Raw genomic sequence first — 25,248 nt, 5'->3', positions numbered from 1 at the left:
TAAGACTGCTGAGTAACATGCAGGACCCAAACATGGTTTATTTATTGTTGTCTATTAATAATGGAGGACCATGATGGAATACTGCTTTTTTTCCCCTGGTAAAAGGGAAGTTTGCTTAAAGGAGTAAACATTTAAAACTGAAGAATAAAATACAAATCAGGTAGCGAAAAGGCAGGCTACTCTAATCTGCATGTTTTGGTTGTCTTGGGGAAGGAAATGTAAAACTTTGAGTTGCTTTTGGAAACGTGAAATAGAATTCATTATTTCCAACTCTGGGCATGTCTTATTTATCGCATTAGGCATTTCATTATATGCTCGTTTCCAGACACCCATGTCACATTTCTAGAACACAAGAATTACAAGTCAGTCCTTCACACAAACACTAAGTTTACATTAGTGTATATTGTCTTTTGTGGATGGTGCTGAATATTTTTGTTTCCAACCATAGGAAACCATTGCAGAGACCGTCTCTAATTTACTTTGCACAAAAATAGCTCAGACAATTCATCTTTTTGCTAACGTTACCTCTCTTTGGAATTCGCATTCACTGGGGCTTATTTCCGCTGTTTCACAAGTAAGGCTAGGACTTACCACGGACACGATTCGCCACATGCTAATTCAGGTCATTCCAAAATAAAGCAAGAATAATAGTAATCCCTGTTCTGTCTGTATCTGCTCCACGTAATACTGAAAACAGGTCATGAGCCCAAAGAGTTTGTAGGTAGGGAAGGGAAATCCTGTTTCTTGTTAAAGCAAAACATTCATGTTATAAATAGGAGGAATCAACTAAAATTAATACTTGAAAGCCCAGACGTATTGAATCTTAATATGCAAATTTCCACATTTACTGAACTTCTAGCACGTCGCTGATGCAACAGAGCTGAAGCTAAGCTCCTGCAGAGCTCCCTTTTGCCTAACTCTCCTGATACATTGAATTCCCAATTATCCTACGTGGTTTGCAAAATTCGGATTCAATTGAAACTCTTATAAAGGCAATATCCCTTCCGATCTAAATTGAAGCAAAGGATTAGACCACAGCCAAGCTGTTTTCTATTTCATTATTTCTGGGTACTTCACTAGAGGTAGATTTTGATTAGCCCAAATGTGACCTCAGAGTAAAGACCTCCGAATCATAGCACAGCCCCATTAGGGCTGTTCACACTGTGGCTCTCAATACCCTAAGGAGTGCAGCCTTTGCACTCCCACTGCTCTGCACTGTGATCAAGTGGGGGCACGACAGGGATAGGCAGAACCTTGGCTCCACTCCACAATCTGCCAGTAGATCTACCTGAACACACAGAGAGGAAGTAAGCTACAACCTTTCCTGGGCTGCAGTAATCTGCTTTTCTCAGAGAGCAAGAGGCAAAAGGGTGGAATTGTGGCTCCTATGCCATACTTTTTCCTGCTGTTCAGATGGGGACAGAGCTTCTACAGATAATTCTCACTCAGAGCTAAGCCTAGCTCTTAATTTCTTAGAGAAAAATAAAAGGATATTTGTATCACAAATGCAGTAATGAGGAGCCCTGTCTTCATAGGGCTTATGGGTTGCTGTGACCCAATGACTGAATTTGTTATACAAATAGGGTTTGCATTTTATCCATGATGGATGATTTCTGGCAACATGAGACTTAAAGAATTACCATTTCACTTGCTTAAAAGGTGGGAAATTGTATTGAAGTGGGTGTGCAGATTGAAGTTTGTGAAAGACACAATTCTTTCCCATCTGCATGGTGTCTGCAGTCATTCTCTTAACTATATTTCTGGAATCCTAGGAGTCTATCATGCATATACAGTAATAAAGTTTCCTGTTATAAGAGTCTTCTCCACAGCTTATGACCTTTAAAAAAAGAGACAGAGTAACCACAGATTTCATGAACCACTCTTGTCAAATTTCAGTGCTGTGGTTATCATGCAGAAATTCATCAATGAGGCAGTACCAAAGTAAATGAAAATCACAATGCAGTAAACCAAAAGTCTCTATTATTTAAGATAGATAGACAGAAAGACATCTCTATGACTTTTGTTGGTATGCAGATTTTTAGAGAAAAGACAATCAGATAGATAATGTACTTCCTATATGTCTTCTTTTCCTTTAATTTATTAAGATATTTGATTGAAATACATAGATGCATAAACACAGGTAATCTCTACAATGGATTTTTTTTCCCAGGACAGTTCATTCTGATGGACTGGGATTTGTCTGAGTTATATTACAGTATATTATTCATATCATCCATACTGATATGTATTTTCTTTTTCTTGCATTTGATGGCATAATACAGATTAAAAGAAAAAAATCATGGGGTGAGAATCTTAGCAGTAACATCAAGAAATACAAATTAAATTTCTGTAATATTCATCTGCTATGGATGAATCCACACAGAAAAACCTAAAAAAGTACTAAAACACAAGGGGGGAGGGACGGGAGGAGAGACATGAAATGATTTGAGCTGCAATTGAATTGAAACTCTGGATCCAAATACTATCCTCCTCCCAAATCTGGAGCCATCCAACATCTAGATCTGTTATAGATAACAAGAACACTTCTCTCAAAACAATTCAAATGAATTCATAGTGTTTTCCTGAACACTTTTAAGATTTAAAAAAAAATCTTAAAATCTCCTTTTTAAGTTGTTGGCACTTATTAGGTATTTCATTCTTTTTGGTCTAACTCTATCTTTGTTTTGTTACTGAACATTCATTTTCTATGAGCTCATTTATTTGAAGAAATAGTTTCTCTCTTTTGTTTCTGTACCCAATACTCTTTCAGAATTCTCTGGAGTGGGCCTAACATCTTCCATTCCAAACAGCTCTCCATCCAATATGTTAACAGAAAACAAATGGCCTCTCACGGGCTATAGTCAGATTACACAATGGCACAAGAAGACAGAAGGCAAGAGGAACAATTTGGTTTTGAAACATTTCCCCCTCCTATTTGCCTTCTGAATGCATCCAAGTGCTATATGCATATTCTGAATGGACCTTTTGCACTTTTAAACATGGGCTTTTTGGAACCAAAAATAAAATCTGTAGCATCACAAAGCTTATATTTAGTAAGGTAGAGAAACAAGCTAAAATATAAAGTTCTATTTTTTGCAAACCCCTTAAATGCTTCATATTGTTTTAGATTGTTATACTTGTATACCAAGCTGGCACAGTAAAAACACCTTCTCTTGTCTCTCTTCCATCTAAATACAGACAACAGGAGATTGTTAAGATTTATAGAGGTAAATATGGCAGATTCTTCCATTTCCTCAGACTGGGATACATTTTTTTTTTAATATTCAGAATCATCTTAATCCTTGAGTAATTTGACATATAAGAAACAAAGGAAAACATTACAAAGCAAACTTTTCAATCATTCATAATTCCTTGCAAGGGGGGACCCTAGGATTAGGTGCATGGTTTGCATCCTCTCTGTTGAATATACACATGTGCAGTTAAAAAGAGGGTTGCATCTCCACAACTGTGCACTTATTTTCTTGCTATTCTTTATGCTTGAATTAGGTTTTGTGCTTTTATGTCCCTCAACTGTATTGCATATGTCCACGGAAGCCTTTTTGACAAATCATAACTTTAAGTTTTAATGCTGCTTCTGATGTTAAGAAACTATTCTTTCATATTTTAAATTTGAACAACAGATTGGGGGAAAGGGTATGAGGAAAAATTTCCATTATTCTGAGTAGCCGGAGATTTTTTGCTGTTTATTTGCTAAACACCTTAACCATATCAACAGTACAACTGTTGAACCAAGTGAAAGAACTTCCTCCATTCCACACTAAGAACATAAATACACAAAGCTGAGTTGCTAGTAATATATACCTGGTAAAGACCCCAGTAAGACCACACCTAGAAATATCACTGTGACTTACCTTATATGGTCACAAATGCTGAAGATATGTAAACTCTAGCAAAAATTATGAATCCATAGACTATATTCTTCACCGTTTGCATTCAAATTGATTTTCTAGACCTGATTAAGGAGACTACTGGCATGAGTAAAAGTTTGCCTTAATTTTACATTGAAAAAATGGAATATGGTCCTTGCATTAGGAGCATAACATAGTAATGGAAGGAAGAAAAAGGAATATTTCAGATAGCTTAGTAATATCATAGCTCAAAGAAGCTCATTTTATTGAATCTAACATTTAAAAATGATGCCAACATATTGGGCAGGCTGCTCTTGCCTATGAGCAGCAAAAGTAACTTCACTCAACATATTAACTCAGGTGTCTGAAGAAATCATTCTGTGATATTCATGAAGAAAAAATATATCACTCCTTGACATTATAGACCTTTTTTGCTGCAACCAGTTCCACCAAAGTGAACATATTCTATATTAGTATAAAATAATAAAAATCTCCACTTCTGCACAAAAAAACAAACAAACAAAAAAAAACAGCTAAACACTCCTTATGTCCTTAACACAGTGTGAGAACTCTGAGAAGTGATACTTTTTGCTGACTTCTCTTCTTTATATGTGAAATGGAGGAGCTTTTGTATGAAAACACATACAATTCAGAACTGATGAAGTCACTGAGCCAAGAGCAGTAAAATGAAGTTATGGTGACATTTTAGTTTTATGAGAATATAGTCCCCCCACAAAAAGTAATTTTTGTTGAAGGTGAAGGCAGCTGTTTATAGTAAGGGAAGAATCAACATAGTTCAGTTAACAAAATCTTCACAAAATATCAAAAGGAGATCAAAATTAAATCAATGCAAGTAATATGATTAAAATGGGAGCTATGCACTCACAAGCATTTTCTCTTTTACAACACAAAATTGGTCCAAATATTCTTAAAAGAAGTTGCAATAGATCAATGGATGCACTCAACAATAAAACATTTCTATCAAATTAGCTAGTTAAATGGAAACTCCACCTAATTATGACAATGCATATTTAGTACTTTTCTGTTTAAGAAATGAGTCACTTACCTAAAACTCCCAGCCTGTAGTTGAGGGTTACAACAATGACATTTCCATAGCTTGCTAGAATGCTCCCATCAATCATATTGCCAGTACCCTCCATGTAAGATCCCCCGTGGATGTAGACCATAACGGGTTTCTTGTTGTTCTGATCATGAATGTCTGGAAAAAAATGCAAGTAAGGAAGACACAAAGTAATAAAAATATTGAAACAAAATAGGTAGTTGCTTTTTCACAAAAGTGCTATTAAAATAATTTCTTTTCCCCATATTTTCAATTTTATCTATAGCTCTTCAGTCAGCTAACTTTCCCCTTTTACTTACATCACTTCAGAGTTAGCTACGTCAAACTCAGTGGGTTTAGAAGCTGAGGAATTGTTTTTGGTACTTGTTTGTTATTTCCAAGTATAGTTTCATAAGGAATGTTCTCAGAACACTGGGAAAGCACTACAGTGTGTAAGAAATTTAACTGTAAGATAAATGAGAAGCCCCAATAAAAATTAAATTGCACAGTAACTGGGGTCGCTATTAGGATATTCTTAACATAAAATTCTAACTAATCCAGATAAACCAATACATTAAATCATTAAATGATACCATTGATCCAGTCTTCCCATTCCCCCAGCAACTGAGAGACATCTTTGTGGAAAGTATAAAGCTGTATTTCTTACTGCAATAACAGACAACATCTTAACATTAAATTATCCAAATAAAAAAACCTAAACATGGAAAATCATCTCCTGTTCGAACCTGTCTAGGAGTTAACAAATAGGAGTAGCCTAGTACTCAACATCAAGATTTTGTTCCCAAACAAAACGAAGCTTTTAGCGTCACGTTGTACCTAATCAAAGTGACAAGGTGGATGATCTTGCTGGTAAAGATCTAGATTAAAACTCAGGAGTTCTCTGTGCTAGTCTATATCTAAACAAAAGCACGTAACACAATGATGAATATTGTACTCTGCTCAGTGAAGTACTGGAAAGCATATTTGATGACTATTGCACATGCTCAGATTAGTCCTTGAAGTATAACAGATACTAAAATGGTTTCTATGACAATGGAACATCAAGAACAGCACTAAAAAGCATGAAACCTTGTAAAATAATTTGTTTTATTTAATCTTCTCTTATTATCAAATGTTACCTAAAGGCTTGATCTTACAACACTATAGTCAAAGGGAGTTTTACTATGTGACATCAATGGGAGCAGGACTGGACAAAAATGAAGACACTCAATCAATCACACTTTACTAACCACCTGTTTATATCTAAAGTGATAATATATTTTTAAAATAATGAATGAACTATTTATTCCTTCTGTTGTGGACTTTTGGATACTACATAGCCTTAGAATAGGCATTCTCATCAATAAAACAATTATTGATCATAATATAGTATATATCTACTTTTCATAAATAAGTAGAAATTGTTTTTGTTTCTTCTAACTGGTTATACAATCTGGTGTCACAAGTCATGGTACTGTCAGTTAGAAATTCATTTCTTGTATCAGTTATAAAAGAGAAGGTGTTATTTGGGAAATAGTGAGGCTTCTTTTAGAGTGCTGTGCACAGTTCTGGTCCACTTATTGGAAAGAAAGTATATTACAGCAGTGAAGAAGATACAATGGGGGGCAACTGGTATGATACAAGGGTCAGAGATTTGAGTTACTGTCCTTTAAAGGGTTAGAGTAAATACAGCAGGACTGAACTCTCAAGAAAAGAGGAGATTAAGAGTGACTTCACTGTATACATAACTGAAGGAAAGAGAAAAGAATTGTAACACAACTATTTGGCTGGTGTCAGAAATAAGAACACAGGAGCAAGATATGAAATAACACCTAGAAAAGTCCAGGTATAAGGAATTTGCACTAAATTTCTGTACTCTACTACATCTATCATCTATTCTCAAACTACCAAGGGCTGTAATGTGAGCCCTAATTCAGGGGCAATTAATGTAACTAATTCAGACATTTTTAAAAAATCTAATGAGTATTTAAATGAAAATGGATAGTCAGTATAATTTAAGTAAAAAGCAAGGATGAGTACAGAGAGAAATTTCCTGACTACTTTCCATGTTTAAAAGATCCTAAAAAGCTTCACCGCCAAAGAAGGAAACGAAACTATCTCACTGTAACACTTTTTATGATACTTCCTGTGAACTTTAGCATTTCCTTTCAATGGATCCAATCCAACTTTCCCAGAGGTCGTTGAAAAGATCATCACTGATTTCAATGGGATTTGGGTCAGGCTCAGATAAAATATAGCCTAGAAAACTGGCTAATTATAGGAGAAAATAGTGAAGCATCATTAATAGGCTTCCTTTATTTTTGTACTCTAGATATAAAACATGTACCAAGAAGAAAATTAAATAAAAACACTACAGATGAGTTTCAAAGCAATTGCATCCATCATATAGTTTGTGCATCTGGAGAGAGAAAGAAGAATGATAGAAATAACATGTGCTGTTTCATGAGTTTCATAAAGCAAGGTGAACTTACACAGCGTATTAGAGGTAGAAAGGAGAAAGAACACATGCATGTTTTTAAATTCCATTTTCTTTTCCTATGCAAGGGTGATGGAAGGAAACATTTGGTTGTAAATAATATTTATGCATGTTACTCACTTCACACATATTTAGGGATAACCTTTATACTTATCTCACAAGGGAGCTACAGTCATATTCTATATGCTAATTTGGGTTTTAAAAATCAAAAATGAAAATGGTTTCCAAAACAAGAAGAAAATAAAAAAGCACATTGAAGTGCATTTTTGTCAAATAAGGGGAGGAAATCATGTTAAAATAATAATAACAATAAAAAGAAGACGTTTATGTTCATGCATCAGGGTCGAGCTTGGAAAAAAAATACCTTCATCTTCACCGCGATCATTATTGGTTATATCATCTGCGCTTTTCTTTGTGTTGGCTCCTGGGGTCATAGTGAGAAGAACAAAAGGAAAAAAGAGAATTCAAAAACAGCAGATTCTCAAAAATTAAAAAACAAAATATAACCACTAGCCCCGAAAAATAAAAAAAATATAAAAATATAACACAAAAAGTCAAAATCTGTTACATTTGAAAAATTAAAAAAGATGCAAACTGCACACAAACATAAGATGTCAAGAAGAACAAATTCAAAATATTATTTGAAAAAATATATGTAAATCTCTAGTAAATCCTCTGACAATGAAGCTATTTTGGTAAAAAAGTAATTGCTGCAAAAACAAAATTAATGTGCAATTTAAAAGTAATAGAAATAAAAAAATATTAAATCCACCAAATTATCAGTTTTTCATAAGAAATACAGGTATTTTTATTTATTTCTGTAATCTTGCAGGAATTATCCCCTATTAGTCACTATCTGAATTAACTTAATACTTGAATCATCCTGATTATGATTTATTAAATACTTTAATGAAAATAAAATTATGTATGTTTTATGTAACACCTGGTCTGGATCGGGACAATCCAGAATGCCCTTTTTTCTTTAAATCCAATGTTCTATGTAAGCAAAAAGATATTAAAAATAACAAATTTGAAAAACTGAAGAAATAAATTGTAAAAGACTCACTCCAAGCTATGGAATCAGCCAGCAAGTAGCCCTGACTCACATAAAAGTGCACTGAATGGCCTTTACAGAGTCAGAAATGAACTGAAAGTAGTTACTTACCATGACAATAAAACCGTAATTATTTATCACAGACTTACTTAAGAATGGTAAACACTCGTGTATTCAGCATATTATAAATTTGTTTTGTGCTCAGGAAAAAAATATGAAATAGTACAGATAGTTATAAGGCCATCTCTCCACACCCTCAATCCTGATAATGAGTCTAGATCTTGTCTTTAAAATGTCATATAACTATTCAGGTGCTGGGCATCTGATCATGTATTGCTAACTGTGCAGCAAACAGTTCACTGCAGTGTGAACAGTTATCTGCTAGAGACTAAAATAAAAATGGAAAATTCATTTCCTTTCTAAGCAGAGTTAGAATTGAAATGTGGCTTCTAAAGATGAGTGATTGATGGGCTAAATAACCATGCTAACTGGTATATATCTTTATTGGAGAGTATATTTTCTGTTCGGACTGAAGTGGAGCTATATACTTTGTTAATACGGGCAGAACACATATTTCACAATGAAACTTATGATAGGATCTGCTATAATAATATATTTTATTTTACAATTTATGATGACTACATATTTGGCTCAATTCTCCTTCTATTGTATTCAGCAGCAAATGTCTCACTAGCTTGACTGAATTCAAGATAAGGGCCTATTCTCTGTAAATGTCACTTGGTTTAGTTTCCATATTGATATCAAATTATTTAAATGTTTTCATGTACTCACAGGTTTGTGTTCAAAAAGCTTTAAATGAATGGAGTTGAACAGAAAATTCAGTCTGCTGTGTTTTGAATTTTTAACAAGTCTCAATTTTCCATAGAAAACAGGCACTTTATTTTTCTTCTACTTTTCTATTTAAAAATAAATTAGAAAAAACGCCACAAATTAAAGGTAAAATATTCAAAGACAAAACAATGGTCACTGCAAATAAGAATGAAATGTACTTAAAAATTGTTAGTGCAACAAGTGGTGTTGAAATGTGTCCTGTACCTCATTTTGCTTTATGCTACCATCTTGACAAGAAAGCAGTGCAGATTTTATTTGTGACCATTCAAGGAGAGCTACTCACATAAAATCCCTCTAGCTGGAACTTAAAGCCAGATGAATTCAAATTAGAAATAAAACACTTAAAAAAACCAGTGAGGGAGATTAAACATTGCAACAAACTACCAAAGGCAGTAGTGGATTCTCCATCTCTTGATGTCTTCAGATCAAGACTGGAAGCCTTTCTGGAAGATATGGTTTAGTCAAACACAAGTTACTGGGCTCAAAACAGGAGTAATTGAGTAAAAGTTCTGTGTTACACAGGAGGTCAGACTAAACGATCTAATGGTCTATTCTGGTCTTAAAATCTGTGAATTTATTAGGTGGATCTCAGATGCAGAGCAGAAATTCCAGATTTGTACCACCTGTTCTCCAAAAATAGTTTGGGTGAGCTTTTGGAAATGTGATTCAGCCAAAAGAGAGGAGCGTTGCCTTAACAAATCCCTTTCCAAATGCTACCCAACAAAAAAGAATTTGTGGTCAAATGTAAAAACTTATTCCACCAGTGAGGTGGAAAAACTATAAAGCCTATAGGCAAATGGATGAATCATACATATCTACCTATGCTATATCTGCTAGGGTCAAGATTGTACACGTATAGCAGCAATCCAGTACATAATGATTTAGACCTCTACTGTAGGACGTTTCCTATCATACATACAATAGAAGGAAATCATCTGTCAAATAACAAATATGCCATATACACCAAAAGGAAATCGTCCTCACGTCACTAATAAAAATAAAGAAATGCTACAAAACATACACCCATTAAAATGTTATCTATATATTTGTAGTGACATATGCAACCATTCAAACCATCCTTCATTCTTTTCGGACCTTTGAATGGGGGCGGGGGGACGGGGGAAAGATGAAGCTAGATTCTCCTATCATACTATAAACAAGAGCAAGGGACATGGCCATAAGGTAATGGTGAGAGACTGCAGGGAAAAATGATTTTGGATGCAGTACATCCTGGAATAGAGTCAGCTGTTGGGGCCCAGGATAACTAGTGGGCTATATGAGTAATTCACATGGTACTATGTAAGTAAACCTTTGATGAGAGTTTACTACATTTTTTGATATGTTCAGAGATGGTTCAGACAATGCAGCCATAACTTCAGCTTCCAGATACTGTCAGGGAAGCCCAACCCCACCAAGGACTAGCTGCATTGTTAGAGCCATACTTATTTCTGATACTCACATGCTGGATGGGGTGATGTGTGTACAGTCTGTGACGACAGAGCTCTGTTATGAGAGTTTAGGTACAATGAAGGGAAGCAGCAGCTCTTTTCCTCTATCATAGCCCTGGCTAGGACACAGCTCAGGTTTCCCTCTTCTTTAAAAACTGAAAACTTCCATCTGCTGTTCCCCTAACTCACTGTATTCCCTGTACAAATATTCATACATACCAGGTCTGGACACAGTACCTATTCCCCATCCTACAGGGCAGAATACCCTTGTCCAGATGGCAGGGCATAGGGTTTGGGGCATACTAAGATAAGGTAGACAAATGCACACCAAATTTGGACTTTGCAGGCAGACAACAGATATCTAGACAAATGGTTTTGTGGAAGGCTTCAGATTTGCTTTATTATGTCATGGAGATGGTAATGATTAAGCTTCTTTGACCAGATAAGAAACATGCAAGGATACGAAAGATAGTTTTTTTTAATCGTCTATCTAGCAATCTTTGAACTAAACAGCTAGTGCTGTCTTCTTCACTTCATTCCAGATACGTATGCAACAACAGAATTTGTCAGTCTATAAATCATCTTAACAGGAAGATTTTTTTTTCTGTTTTAATTCTTGATCCTGAGCCCACTAAATAATGACTTCAGTGTAACATCAGTCCCTTACACAGGAAGTGATAAATGTTGGAGTGATGGTGGAAATGATGGAGGATTATGGTACCAGTAGAGCTAGAATAGCCTATTGGGAGCCAGGTTCACCCTCCCTCACGTAGTAGCAATAGTCTAATAGTTGGTATTAGGGTTCTGGATCTGGAAACCATGCAGAAGGGCAGTGAATATAAGCAGCCAGAGACTCCATTTTGCCCTTTTCATTCTGTGTGTCAGTGTAAGAAAGTTAAATCTGATATCCCTGAAAAAAAATGCTTCCTGTATATTTTACAAAGTGGTGGTTAGCCACCTCTACTTCCAGCACACCTCAAGAAAGGAGAATTTAGGAACTCTAAAATAGGTATAATGAGATGCAAACACACTCCAGTGCACATAACAGGACTTCAGTACATGGGGGATGTAAAGGGTATGGAATATGACTTCGCAATGTCACACATTATGCTTTTTACTCTTTACAGCCTGAAGGAGGAGTCATGGACTCACCCGTGCCCTCTGTACAATGTAACATTATTTTCACATGTAATTACCTATTTGTTGAGCGAATGAATTGTTTCTCTTTTATTTTCTATATTTCATTCGCTTTGAGATGTTCTTATTGTTAATTAAACGATAGTGTATGTCTCAGCTGGGGTCTTTTTTTGTCCGCTTAATCTACTGCATCAACCTTGAAGTCATTGTCAAAGGATTCTGACCACACTTGACTTTCGCACATTACTAAATGAGGAGGGATCCTATATAGATCAAAGGAAATTCCGGAATGGCTTCTTGTATGGAATCAGCTGATGACCACTGATGCACATTATTATAAGTATTAATTTAAACAGTGCCATAAATTTACATGGCACTTTACAAACAGAATAAGAAATAATAAGGAATTGAAATTCTATGCTACCAGGGCCAAAGTCTTTATGTGAAATGTAGTATTTTAAAACATGCATTAAATGTGCTCCAGATAGTCTTGGTTACATTTAGGTTAATATTTCTATGAAAGTTCAGGTTTCTGAAGATGTTGGGAGCCTGTTCTGTACATGACAACTGGAATAAGGTATCAACTAAGGACACATCTGACCAAATGCTGGGTGACGTCTTGGCTGCTCTTCTGGAATACATATAAGGGGCTGAGCCAAAACCCGTTGGAATGGCTCCAATGACTTTAGTGAGTTCTGGATCAGGAATTTTTGTCAATCAGAAACTTTTTATTGTATCTTTGGTATTTAGGGGCTCCATTATTTTTTTTTAATCTCCTCTTTCTGAAATGATATCACATGCTGCTCTTTCAGGCACTCAGAGTTTGATTCTGCATTCACTTTTCTACAAATATCTGTGGATTAGGTTCAGGTTAAATCAGTTTCTCAAAGCAGACTATGCCTCCCCTGTTCATTCTACATAGAAGCTATCATATATTAAGGAGTCATGTCACCTCATGTAAGTCATATATGCATCAACTGATTCACATTGTCCTTGACTCTGACCAAAAACATCATTCAGATATAACATTTCTGGAGTTGGGGCACCTTTCAGATTTATCCACAGTCTGTTGTAAATCCACTATCTTCTTCATCCTCCCTGTAAAAGCATTATCTATCTATCTATCTATCTATCTAAATAGTGCTGCTTACTGGGATGCAGCATATAAAGCCATATCAGCATGGAAGGGGTTAAGGAACAGTTTTGGACTATAGTGGTCTTGCCCCTCCACACCTGCAAATCATGCCAGGACTGGAAAAAGGGGTTAAAAGGAGGGAATTTCACTCAGATGGAGGGCTAATCCTGGGAAGGGAGAAGCCTGTTGAGCTACCTAGCTCACAGAGAGAGGTCTGACAGGCAGCAGAGCCCCTGCACTCAACAAATAAGGACACAGATTGTCTGGACCAAGAAAGGGAAAGAGACTGGGACTTGTGCTGGAGACACAATGATCTCTGTGGTAGACTGAAATTCTTGCATGGCCTTCGTAACTAAGAGAGGCCAATATCTTCACTGATGCCACCTACAGGTTTCTTTTCATTTCTGTTATGATTGTATTATTTAACCTTGTTTCCTGTCTGTGGACTGTTTTGTTTGTTTTGGCTGGGACCCTAAGGGTATGTCTACACTGCATCCAGCCTGGGCTTTTACTCAAGTTTGATGTCCTCCTTGCATCCACACACAAAATCATTCTGACTTGGGTCAGGAAGCACTCGGGACCTGGGTCCTAGGAGCTTGGGAGAGTGGGGGGGCAGGTCAGAACCCAAGTCCTTCTAGGACTGTTCTCCAAGCTCTGTCATTTTGTAGTGTGGACATAGATTGAATCCCAGACCCCAGTAAGAAGGTCTGTGTAGCACGGTATGGGTGTGTTAGCTTGGCAATGAGATCCACATGCAGGAACCCTAACCCTAGATTCACAGTGCAATGTGTACACTCAAGCATGGGTTTGTATACATCAAGCCCACAAACCCAAGGGCCACAGAGCTGGGCTTATTGTGTAGGGTGGACACATGCTGAGAGGGTAAGAAGCAGCCAGATGGACTCAGATAGAGGGTTGAGCACCGGACCCCCTATAGACTGCGACACACCTTAGCATCCGCTGAGGTGGGGGCAATTGGATCCACATGCTTGTGGTCTGAATATAGCTCTTACAGGCGATGATCTGCCAAGAACAGATTTGTGACACTTATACTTTAGGTACTTTCTCTGAAGTCTGTAATGAAAGTGATTTTTTTTTCAGCTGTTGCTTAAACTGATGCCACTTTTCTGTGTGATTTCTTTGAATTGAGTGGGTTTGACTGAAGCAATTGCTCTATCTTTCATGCGATATACCTTTTGATGCCAAGTAATTTTTGGAAAGCACATGGTTTTCAGGTTTGTAGGAGAAAACAACAGCACATCCATTAACTGTATGACCACTCAGCTTAGAAAGGGCCTGCTTAAACTTCTGGAAATATCTAGTTCACACCTGCTTTAGCACAGGATTTAAGATAGCCATTCTCACTAGTGATGTGTCATCTCATTTCTTCAGTCACTCCAACACTTCTGAGGAGCTCCTGGCTCCCCATCTAATGATCATATCATCTAAGAACTTCAGTGGTTCACTCCCAATTCTGTTAATGCAGTTTCTAAAAGTGCTTCCATGGGATCTCCACTGTAATGCCTGACTGTTAACAATGCTATTCTTTTGAGATGTTTCCATTAAATCATCAGTATTATTTATGGTGGGACAGTAGTAAACAATGTCATTGCTTGCACTCTTGCCAGGTGTATTATGTACCTGCTTTACTGCTTCTCTATTAGCTTGTCCTCTCCTTGGGGCAGTGACTCTTTTTCACATGTATACCAAGCTTTGAATACATTGTCAGTACCCGGGAAATAATTTTCATTTAAAAAAAAACCGTTTGCTTAAAAAAATGTTGGAACAAAAAAATTTCATCCAGCTCAAGTTCTGACCTATCATGCCAGTGAATTGCTGACTGGTATGTTAAGGCAATAGAAGGAAGGCTCTCTTCATTCCCTGACTCTCTGTCCACAACCAGCAGGTGGAAATGTAAGCAGGAGTTCAGCAGTTCTTAACCCTATATCCCTGGAGCTGAAATCCTAATACTCCACACAAAAGGCAGCAAGGAGGAATGAAGCTCTCCCTCCCCCCGCTCACACACACACAGTCTAGTACCTGAGGTCAGAAGAAAAAAACCCAAACAAAATAAAGAATACATTTTTCAGATCCTTGACTTCCCAGTGTACAAATTTAAGATACCATTACTAGCTCCTATAATAACACCATCACTATTTACTGTCTTTGAATAGTATGACTTCCTGCATTTCCTTTTTACATTTTTTCTGGCTAATTAACAGATAATTAAATGAAGGTGCTCCTATTAGCCACTTCTCTCCCTTCCATTTTCCAATAACTTGCCAGCATAACAAAGAGTAGGAACAGTAGCAACGTGTGAAGGATTTTATATTTACCATTTCTTTATTTAGATTATTTAAATAGAGTATAGGGCACCTAGAAAACAGTCTAGGCTCCTCACAAACTAACTCTCTCTATCTCTCTCTGTCTCCCTCTCTCTCCTTAAGTACAGTATAACTTTAAAATAGGAAGTTTTGTGCTTCAATGTATGTAAACATATGAAACATGATGCAACATACTTTTATTTGTCAAAAGATAGCGGCAGGCTTGCTGTTTGATTTTAGTGAGATTATGTGAGTGTAAATGAAGGGACAACTTCCTCCTCTATCTTTAACTGAGAGTGAAATTTTCAGTGAATTTGATTTCACAGGATATACACTGTCAGATACAGAAGAGTCTATATGATTATTGATATAAATATATTGGTCCTGATTGCCCCAAATGTAGGAATTATTCACCAAAGGAAAGGAAACTGGGAGTAATCTATATCTTGCCCCAGCACAGCTGGAGGAAACTTCTGAATTCATGGATCTCCGGGCACTCTCAAAGGACAGTGTTATCTATATAGCACCCAAGTGACACAGTACAGCTCTCTGATCCATCTGAACCTCCTAGGGCAGCATATACATACGGCAGCAACTCTCCCATGGTAGTACAAGAGCCATGCTCATAGGCTGTCCCTCCAGATAATTTCACCTGAATAGAGGGGGGTCAATGTAAAATAAAATAGGTCAGATTTATATTAGCTTGAGAATCCCCATGATATTAAAGTTGAATAACATTACAGATAGTGACTCTAGCACCTATTGTGCAGTGCACCTCTGGTTAGACTTTGGAAGGGTCAAGGTAAGAGGAGAGAATGCTGATGATCATAGTGTTTCAATCCCCATCCAGGATTAACCTGATCTGACTCCCGTTCACATGCATCTGTGTATTAGACACATGTTCAATGCTAGTTTATGCATTAATTATTAAATTGGCACTTGCTGTTGTCTGTTGCTGTATAAAATTATTCTGGAAAAAAGGGTTATAATCAAAAGAAGAAAGTTTGAATCAAAGGAAACTTTTATAATGATTGAAATAGAATGTCTCTATTCATTACAAAATAAATAAAGAATATTCAGTTGTGAGAACTTTACTTCCGTATGTTTCTTTCTTTCTTTCAAATGTTTCCACTCCTTGAGCACAGCCTCTGTAATTCCTCAGTTGCCTTAAGTGATTTCAAGGGGATCTTCAAACATAAATTAGATGCCTCTCATCTCTCCCTCTCCTAATTGCCAACAAGGCTTGGATCTCTACTGTCCTGACTAATATTTAATTCTGACTAATATTTAATATTGAAGTCAATATCAAGATTGTTTGCTCAGAATTTTACTGAAAATGTTTCTGATTTAATAGCATGAATGCATTTTTTGAACTACTACCCTGCCACTTAGTAACAAAAATAAAATTAAAATGGTCATCATTTGATGGAACCACAAAAAAAATTGCTTTGTATTCCAACTGCTATCTCTGTATAAAAGCAGCATTTAACTAATGGACACTCAACATAATTGGATTTGTGTTTCTTCAGAGTAGCATTTTCCTAATAGCATCAGCTGCAACAATTTAAAACTCACTGCAATCCCAGACCGCAGTCACTTTCCAACGGCTGCTCTCAGCACAGCCAGGAAAATGCTCCTGTCCAGGATAAGAGAATTAATTACGTCAAGTGACAATGTTATTGGACGTTCATACTTGGCTGGATTGAATAAATGCAGCATCCCTGAAAATTCTTTGTTAAATGCAGAAGAGAAAGACACAAGCAATATTAAACATAATTTCATATACTCCTTTCAACACAATAGAAAAAGGCCAAACCCCAAAAATATTTACACAAAACTACATTAAAAATGTTAATGTTGCCAAGTGGAACAATAAAAAAGTCTGGAAATGTTAATAGCTGCAAGTGCACAGTCAGCTCTCTGTGCTTATATATTGTGATAGTGTAATTTTATGGTCACATCCTAGTCTTTCAGTATTATTTCTTATATCATTTAAATAATCAGTGAATAAAAGAGGAGTAAAACATGTACTATATGGAAGAGAAGGGTGAACACTGAATAATTGCATCCCCCAAAGAGCAAGGAAGGAATTGTTAGTCTTTCCCTGTGGTTTTGCCAGAAGTCCCAATTGTTTATGGTAGTGAATACATGGATATACTGCCCCAGAAGCAACTCAGGTAACAGACTGTGTCTCAGAGACAGTTTCCTGTTGCTCTAAGCAAGGATGTACCTTGCACCATACACATGGTACAGCATGTGTTCCTTGGAATGCCTAGGCAGTTACACTGGCCAACATATTTGAGGTGTGTGGAATCATTCTGTGAAGGATGGAGATGTCACGGAAGCAACTGCCTTACTCCTTTCTGTATAGGGTATGGGAGATCTTTTTCATGAGAGCTCACCCTGCAATGGTACTCAGAAATGGCCTGGGTCCCAGGCAGGGAGGAGGCCTACTACATTTGTAGATATGCAGAGCAGTAACAAAGCATTTTGAAAAAAAAAATAAGTAGAACCTCAGAGTTACAAACTGAACATTGACTTAATACAACTTTGAAATTTTACTGTGCAGAAGTAAAATGCTGCTTTTAACCATATTAATTTAAATGAAGCAAGCACAGAAACAGTTTCCTTACCTTGTCAAATCTTTTTGTTTAAACTTTCCCTTTACCTTTTCAACGCAGTACTGTATTTGAGGAATTTTTGTATTTTTTTGTTTCTGCTGCTGCCTGATTACGTACTTCTGGCCCAGATGAGGTATGTGGTTGACCTGTCAGTTTGTAACTCCAGTGTTTGTTACTTTGAGGTTCTACTGTACTTCCATATGTAGGACTTGATCCTCAGCTATACTGACTAAAGACTTGAATTGTAAGAGTGCTGGACTAGGAACTATCTTTATGTTACTTTTTATACAGTGCATTGTCCAGTGGGACCCTTATCTCTAGTTTGGGCCCCTATGTGCTACTGCAGCAGCAACAACAAAATGATTAAGCACCATAAGCACAAATAGAGCTATGCAGAATTCCACCAGCTGAGGATCTCCCTGTATTCCCATTGATTTGTTTCTCATTCCTGCCGGGGGCTGGTTGCTATCAACTTGCATTACAAATGAAATTCAAAATCTGAACATTAAATACTGTGAAAGAGACCTTTTGATCATTAAAAAGAGAAGGAGAAAACAAACCTGGCCATATGTGATGCAACTTCACAAGCTGGCTTTAAAACAAAAACTCACTGCAGACATGTTATTTAAAATGCAATCTCTGAGAATGCACCCTGCTCCACTCAGTATAAATAGTGTAATGTGTTAACGGCTTTACTGGCTGTTGAAAATCAAAGGATTTATACTCAGGTTTTTTAAGCACCTTGGTGTTAAGAGTTTTTCCTTTGTGATGAGTAAGCCAAAATTACCAAAAGAGCTGGCAAGGCACCTTGTTATTTTGAAGCATCTGTTAGATAGACTTCTCTCTAGAATAGGGCAGTCTGCTGTTGATTTCACAGCAAGTGTCACTATGAAGTAATAAGTAACTAAGTATATAATGAGCCAAATTTTGGCTCTCTGTTCCACCTGTTCTACCTTGCTCTAACAGTGAAAAGCCAATAGAAAGTTGACTTAACAACCCCTTGTGGCTTTCCCCACTGTGTGGGATCTCCAGGTGATGTAGAACCAATATCCAAATTAACCCAGGGGCGGCTCCAGGCACCAGCGCTCCAAGCGTGTGCCTGGGGCGGCAAGCCATGGGGGGCGCTCTGCCAGTCACTGCTAGGGCAGCAGGCAGGGTGCCTTCGGTGGCTTGCCTGCGGAGGGTCCACTAGTCCCGCAGCTTCAGTGGACCTCCCTCAGGCGTGCCTGTGGAGGGTCCGCTGTTCCCATGGTTTCAGCGGACCTCAAGTTAGGGAAGAATGTGGCTCATATAGTTTAAAAAAAATTCATTTTGTTTATTATTAAGACTTTAGGTTATTACAACTACAAAGATGTGAAGTTCTGTCATTTACTTTTCCACTAGTTCTGTTTGTTTATTCTTGCATTTCACTCATCCTGGACAAGGAGATTAGACAGATCAGTTTCCGTTTTGATTTCACCTTAGTCTATTTCACCACTGGGCTCTCCTGAGCCAGAATAATGTTGTTCTGAATGGATTCACCACAGCGCAGAGGAAATGTCTTACCTATCTAAAACAAAAATAGTTTAAATGCTTTTTTTTAGACAGATGCAAAAAAAATTCTATTTTGAAATACTTATTTAAAATGAAATCAAATTTTGAATATAAATTACTGAACAGTGTCCCGTTTAAAACAGTTGTGTTCTTTAAAATGTTTTTCTGGTCCACTTTCCCGCTGTAAGTGTTGTAGTACCAGCATTTTGTTTTAATTAATCAGGCCAAGTCATTTAATATCGAAGTGAAGCAGATGTGCAGTGACAATTTTGATAAGGATTTTTTTATGCACGAGATACTCCACATGAGCGGATCTAGAGCTTAAAAGCTTCTAAATACAGTACATTGCTTTGACATAACAGCCTCTAACAGCTTTGAAGAAAGAAGCCATTGTGCAGCCTATCCTGCCAGTGACCCCTGGCAGATAAAGAGAGTGTCTCAAACACTACCAGTGTTATTTAGTCTGCTCTTTTTTTACTTGGGGCTGAACTGAGCACGGAGGCCTTGCTGCATGAGTTGTGAAGCATATTAAAATCTACAGATCTGCCACACAGATATATACCTTAAGTCAAATAGAAGCAAAACTGTTATCCCTGCAACTGGAAGAATACCACTTATACAAAACATTGGCAGTAATCTCAACCAGTCCACACTTCTCCATTTTACTGGAATTTCTAAGGCAGGTGCAAATGCAAAAAAATCATGTTAACATTTCTCAGAGCAGAATTTTACTATGTCAGGGCACAGTGTGAGTAATTTGCTTGCTAATATTGCTTGCACCCACCTCACCATCAATAAAGTCCTTTCAAAACTTGGGCAAGATAATTAATTTAAGGCCACACTAGTTCCAGGTTTATAGTTATATGTTTTTTAATCAAGAATTTGACTGTCAGTTTCTAAATAAAAATGTTACAATATGCACTTATTTTACTTTATGCCATTATTAATTTATGGCTCTTTCCTGCAAAATGCTGAGTACTCTGACCCTATCAAGCAAAGCACTTAAGCACATGCTTGACTGTAAGCATAAGTAATCCCATCAACTTAAAAAAAAACTACTGGTATGCTTAATAATCAGCAGTGTGCTTGGGTGCTTTGTGTGACTGGATCTTGGAGCTTCAGTCACTAAGAACAGTGATATCAGTGAGTCTCCACACAGGGAAAGGGTTCTCTGATATGTAATTCCATTGATATTTGAACCTCAACAAAAAACAAACCAAAAAATACCAACACAATCCAGTTCTATTGCAACTGATTCCATTCCTATACAATGGTACATTATACATGGAACATTCTGAAGCTCAACTGACTAGTTCTACCTAGATACCTGCCACATTTATAATAGAAATATTCTAATGTTTCAGACTAACATTTTAGACAGCTGTAAATACTCTACAAATAAACAATGAATGTACTGCAATAGAAAACCAGCAGCTATGGGATACATATTAGATAGTTATATAACAGCAGAGAAGCTAGATAGTTGGTTATTCCAGTAGCTTCTGCGAGAAGTGGATCATTCAATTCTGAAGCATAACAGGAAAATGTGGAACCTTTGCCACTTGTACCAAAATGTTAATAATAGCTTTGTATCTCATCTTTGCCTTGGGAATGCCAAATTAAGAACAGAAAGGTAAACATTTTTATGGAAGTTTTGGTTATATAGGCAACTATTGTAACCATAAGTGAGTTATATGGTGGATGTATTTCCATTTTTAGAGAACTGCAGAAGAAATGTAACTTAATAATCAGTAACCTAAATGTTGTCAACTGACGAATTCATAGATTTCAACGTCAGAAACAGGGCTGTGATCATCTAGCCTGCCCCTCTGTATTACACAAGCATATGACTTCCCCAAAATACTTCCTAGAGATCTTTTAGGAAAAAAAATCCATCTTCATTTAAAAATTAAAAAATGAGATTACATCACTCAGCTGTTCTTCAGATATCTGCTGAAATTGCCCGCTTTGTCTTTCTATGGCAACCACCTCTATGCTCTACAACAAGGATGGCAACCTTTGGCACACAGCCCATCAGGGAAATCCACTGGTGGGCTGGGCCGGTTTGCTTACCTGCAGCATCCACAAGTTCAGCCAATCATGGTTCCCACTGGCTGCGGTTCACTGCTCCAGGCCAATGGGGGCTGTGGGAAGCGGTGGCCAGCACATCCCTTTGACTGCACCAGCGGATTTCTCTGATGTGCTGATCCCTGAACTACAATTTATTTATCCCTATCTGAGTGCAGTTACATTTAAACAATGAAAGTTTAAATGAGAAAGAGTTAAGATGAAAAACAGTAGGTTAGTAGTCAGAATTTTTACTACGAGTATTTCAAGGAAAGTAAAATCCTATATGGGACACGATTAAGACTGCGAGTCTGTCACGGAAGTCATGGATTCTGTGACTTTCCATGAACTCTGTGATTTCTGCAGCCTAAGCCTGGCAGCCCCTGGGCCAGCAGTAGCAGTTTGGGTGCGTGGAAGGGGCTCAGGGCTAGAGTTAGGGGGTTGGAAGATGGGGGGGCACCTACCTTGGAGTAAGGGGCTCTCTGGCTCCCATTGGCATGGCCCTGCAGCTTCTAGGCAGAGGAGGGGCAGGGGGCTAGATGCACTGCCTGTACCTTCAGGCCCCATCCCCACAGCTTTCATTGGCTACAGTTCCTGGCCAATGGGAGATGCGCAGCTGGCACTTGTGGTGGGACCAGCGTGCTGATCCCCCTAGCTCCCCTGCTGCCTAGAAGCTGCAGAGAAACACGGAGCCAGGTAAGGAGCCCCTGCCAGCCCTGCCAACCTCCCCACTCCCCTACTCCCCCCACACCTGCAGGGGTCCCGGTCCACGTGCTACTGCCCACTCCTGCCCCAGCACCAGCTAGGTCGCAGATTCCCCCCCCCCCCAGATTACTCATGGCCCCCTTCCAAAGTTTTACTTAGGGGTATATAATAAAAGTCATGGACAGGTCACAGGCCATAAATTTTTGTTTACTGCCCGTGACCTGTCCATGACTTTTACTAAAAATACTCGTGACTAAAACGTAGTCCTAGACATGATGGATAAACTCATGTCTTAAAATACTGTAGATTGAACAAATCTAGTACTTGCCAGAAATGCAGAAGAAAATGCTACACACATCCTATGGACTTGAACCAAAAGTTAGCAGCACTAAAGCTGAATAGTGCATGACAATAAAAGGAAGAAGGTGGTAAGAGTCTCCCTGAAAGCATCAGCTAAATATTTTATTATTCACAGTTATTTAGTATTTTAGGTGTAAAACTCAACAATAAAATAAACCCGCTAAATTAATAGAATTCTTGCCTGAAAGAGCTTATGATCTAAAATGATATATGTTTGGCTGTCAATTCCATGGGCTTTTAGAAATGGAAAGACACAAATAAAAATAATAGTTTGAAAGCAGAAAAAAAATGCATGCCCCCCACCCCCTTAAAGATGTTAATCTGGAAATAATTTAAGCCGACAAGATCCTCAGGAGTAGGCAAATTAGCTGCAATGAAATATTGTGAATTCTATCAAAATATTGTAGGACAGATAATTGTAGCAGTGAGGAGGCAATTTACTACAACCACTGTCCTAGTGGAAAAAAAATAAAAAGTCTTAAGCTGTAACCGGGGCAAAAACAGAACTTGGGAAAGAAATGAGAGCAAATATAGACGAAAGCAAATAGATAACTTTCAGAGCAAGAGGAAAATTGCACCTACAAGAAGTGTCCATTAATATTATGGACACAAGGAACTCTCTAGGGTCAAAACAGCAGTCACTCCTCTTAGTGTGACACAACACTGTGATAAGTGATGACACTGTCTTCTACCCAAAGCCATTTTAGGGTTTTGATTCTCATGGATCTAGCAACACTAACAGTAACCCAATGTCCTTGAAAATCAGTCAGCTCTTACTTATTACTGAATTCAGTGTACATGATTTCTTCCATCAAACCATGTTCTAACCACTGAAGACTTGTAGAGATATTCTCTATATTAAGGTGAGAATGAACAGGTCAATCTTACCTTCCCTTGGTTTCCTTAATGAATATTATTGAATGTATGTTGATTGATGATGTTCTGCTATCTGTTATATGTATTTTACTGACTACTTTACAAAATAAGAACTCACTTGTATTGCATTCAGCTGTAAAAGAGAACACAATGTATCTTTGTCTCGATCAACGAAAATGTACAATTTAGATAACATTTAAGGAAATTAAATGCAATTGGCAGTTTTGTTCAGAAGAAGAAAGTCCTGGAACTTAAATCTACTGAGGGTGTTAAAGGTCACTTACAAAGTAAATTGGCAGGGTTGTGAGATTCTGGAGCTGACATCAATTATAGCTGACACCTAGCTTTAAGTTGCATCAGTAGGCTGTCATTTTTATGAACACTGAAATTCACTCAAAAAAATCAAAACAAATACTATCACTCTGGCCAACATCATCCCTTCTGCTATCCTCTAACTTCTTTTTTACCCATATAACATAAACAGCAATATAATAGCATGTTTAAAAATATAGAACAACAAATTGGTTTGCAGATGATACAAAATTACTCAAGATAGTTAAGTCCAAAGCTGACTGTGAAGAGTTACAAAGGCATCTCACTAAACTAGGTGACTGGGGAACAAAATGGCAGATGAAATTCAGTGTTGATAAATGCAAAGTAATGCCACTGGAAAGCATACACCAACTATACATACAAAGTGATGGATTCTAAATAACTGTTACCTCTGAAAAAAGAGATCTTGGAGTCATTGTGGATACTTCTTTGAAAACATAAGTTCTTTATGCAGTGGCAGTCAAAAAAGATAACAATGTTAGGAACCAGTAGGAAAGGGATAGATAATAAGACAGCAAATATCATACCACTACTGTAAAAATCCATGATATGTCCACATCTTGAATACTGAGTGCAGTTCTGGTCTCCCTATCTCAATAAAAGATATATTAGAATTGGAAAAAATATAAAGAGAAAGAAAAATGATTAGGGATATGGAACAGTTTCTGTATGAGGAGAGATTAAAAAGACTGAAACTGTTCATCTTAGAAAAAAGATTCCTAAGTGACAGGGACATGCAAAATCATGAATGTTGTGTAGAAAGTGAATAAGGAAGTGTAATTTACCCCTTGAAATAACACATGAACTAGGGGTCCCCCAATGAAATTAATTGGCTGCAGGTTTTAAATGAAAATAAGGAAGTACTTCTTCCCACAACACACAGTCCACTCATGGGAGTCGTGAGAGATGTTATGAAGGTAAAAAGTATAACTGGGTTCAAAAAAGAATTGGAACCCATGGAGGGTAGGTCTATCAACAGCTATTAACCAAGATGGTCTGGGACTCAATCTCATGCTCTGGGTGTCCGTAAACATCTTACTTCTAGGACTGGACAATAGTGGATGGATCACTCAATAAATTACCATGTTCTGTTCATTCATTCTGAAGCAGCAGGAACTAGCCAGTGTTGGAAGACAGAACACTGGGCTAGATGGGCCATTGGTCTGACCCAGTATGTCCATTCTTATGCTTTTAAATTATCTTAGGTAAATCTCTCGGGCTCTTTTCTTTCAGTTTTTCTTCTGATACCTATGAAAAAACACGGTTACTCACCTTTGTAACTGTTGTTCTTCGAGATGTGTTGCTCATATCCATTCCAGTAGGTGTACGCGCCGCGCGTGCATGTTCGTCGGAGAACTTTTACCCTAGCAACTCCAG

The 25,248-nt window shown here is 37.4% G+C and overlaps 1 protein-coding gene across 2 annotated transcripts in view; it reads right to left on the bottom strand.

The window, feature by feature from the left end:
• NLGN4X (neuroligin 4 X-linked) overlaps positions 1-25,248 on the bottom strand; it is a 303,848-nt gene that overhangs the window by 114,477 nt on the left and 164,123 nt on the right. The window contains exons 3-4 of one of the 2 annotated variants that reach the window (XM_075060676.1): positions 7,791-7,850; positions 4,936-5,088 (exon numbers count right to left, since the gene is read on the bottom strand). In XM_075060676.1, coding sequence (XP_074916777.1) covers positions 4,936-5,088; positions 7,791-7,850 — 213 coding nt within the window. The remainder of the gene's footprint in view (positions 1-4,935; positions 5,089-7,790; positions 7,851-25,248) is intronic. The other variant, XM_075060677.1, reaches the window with a different exon arrangement.

The sequence above is a fragment of the Chelonoidis abingdonii genome, chromosome 1 (genome assembly GCF_003597395.2).
Source record: "Chelonoidis abingdonii isolate Lonesome George chromosome 1, CheloAbing_2.0, whole genome shotgun sequence".
Classification (NCBI taxonomy): domain Eukaryota; kingdom Metazoa; phylum Chordata; order Testudines; family Testudinidae; genus Chelonoidis; species Chelonoidis abingdonii.
The sequence above is the reverse complement of the archived record's forward strand: the minus strand, read 5'-3'. Positions and strand labels throughout refer to the sequence as shown.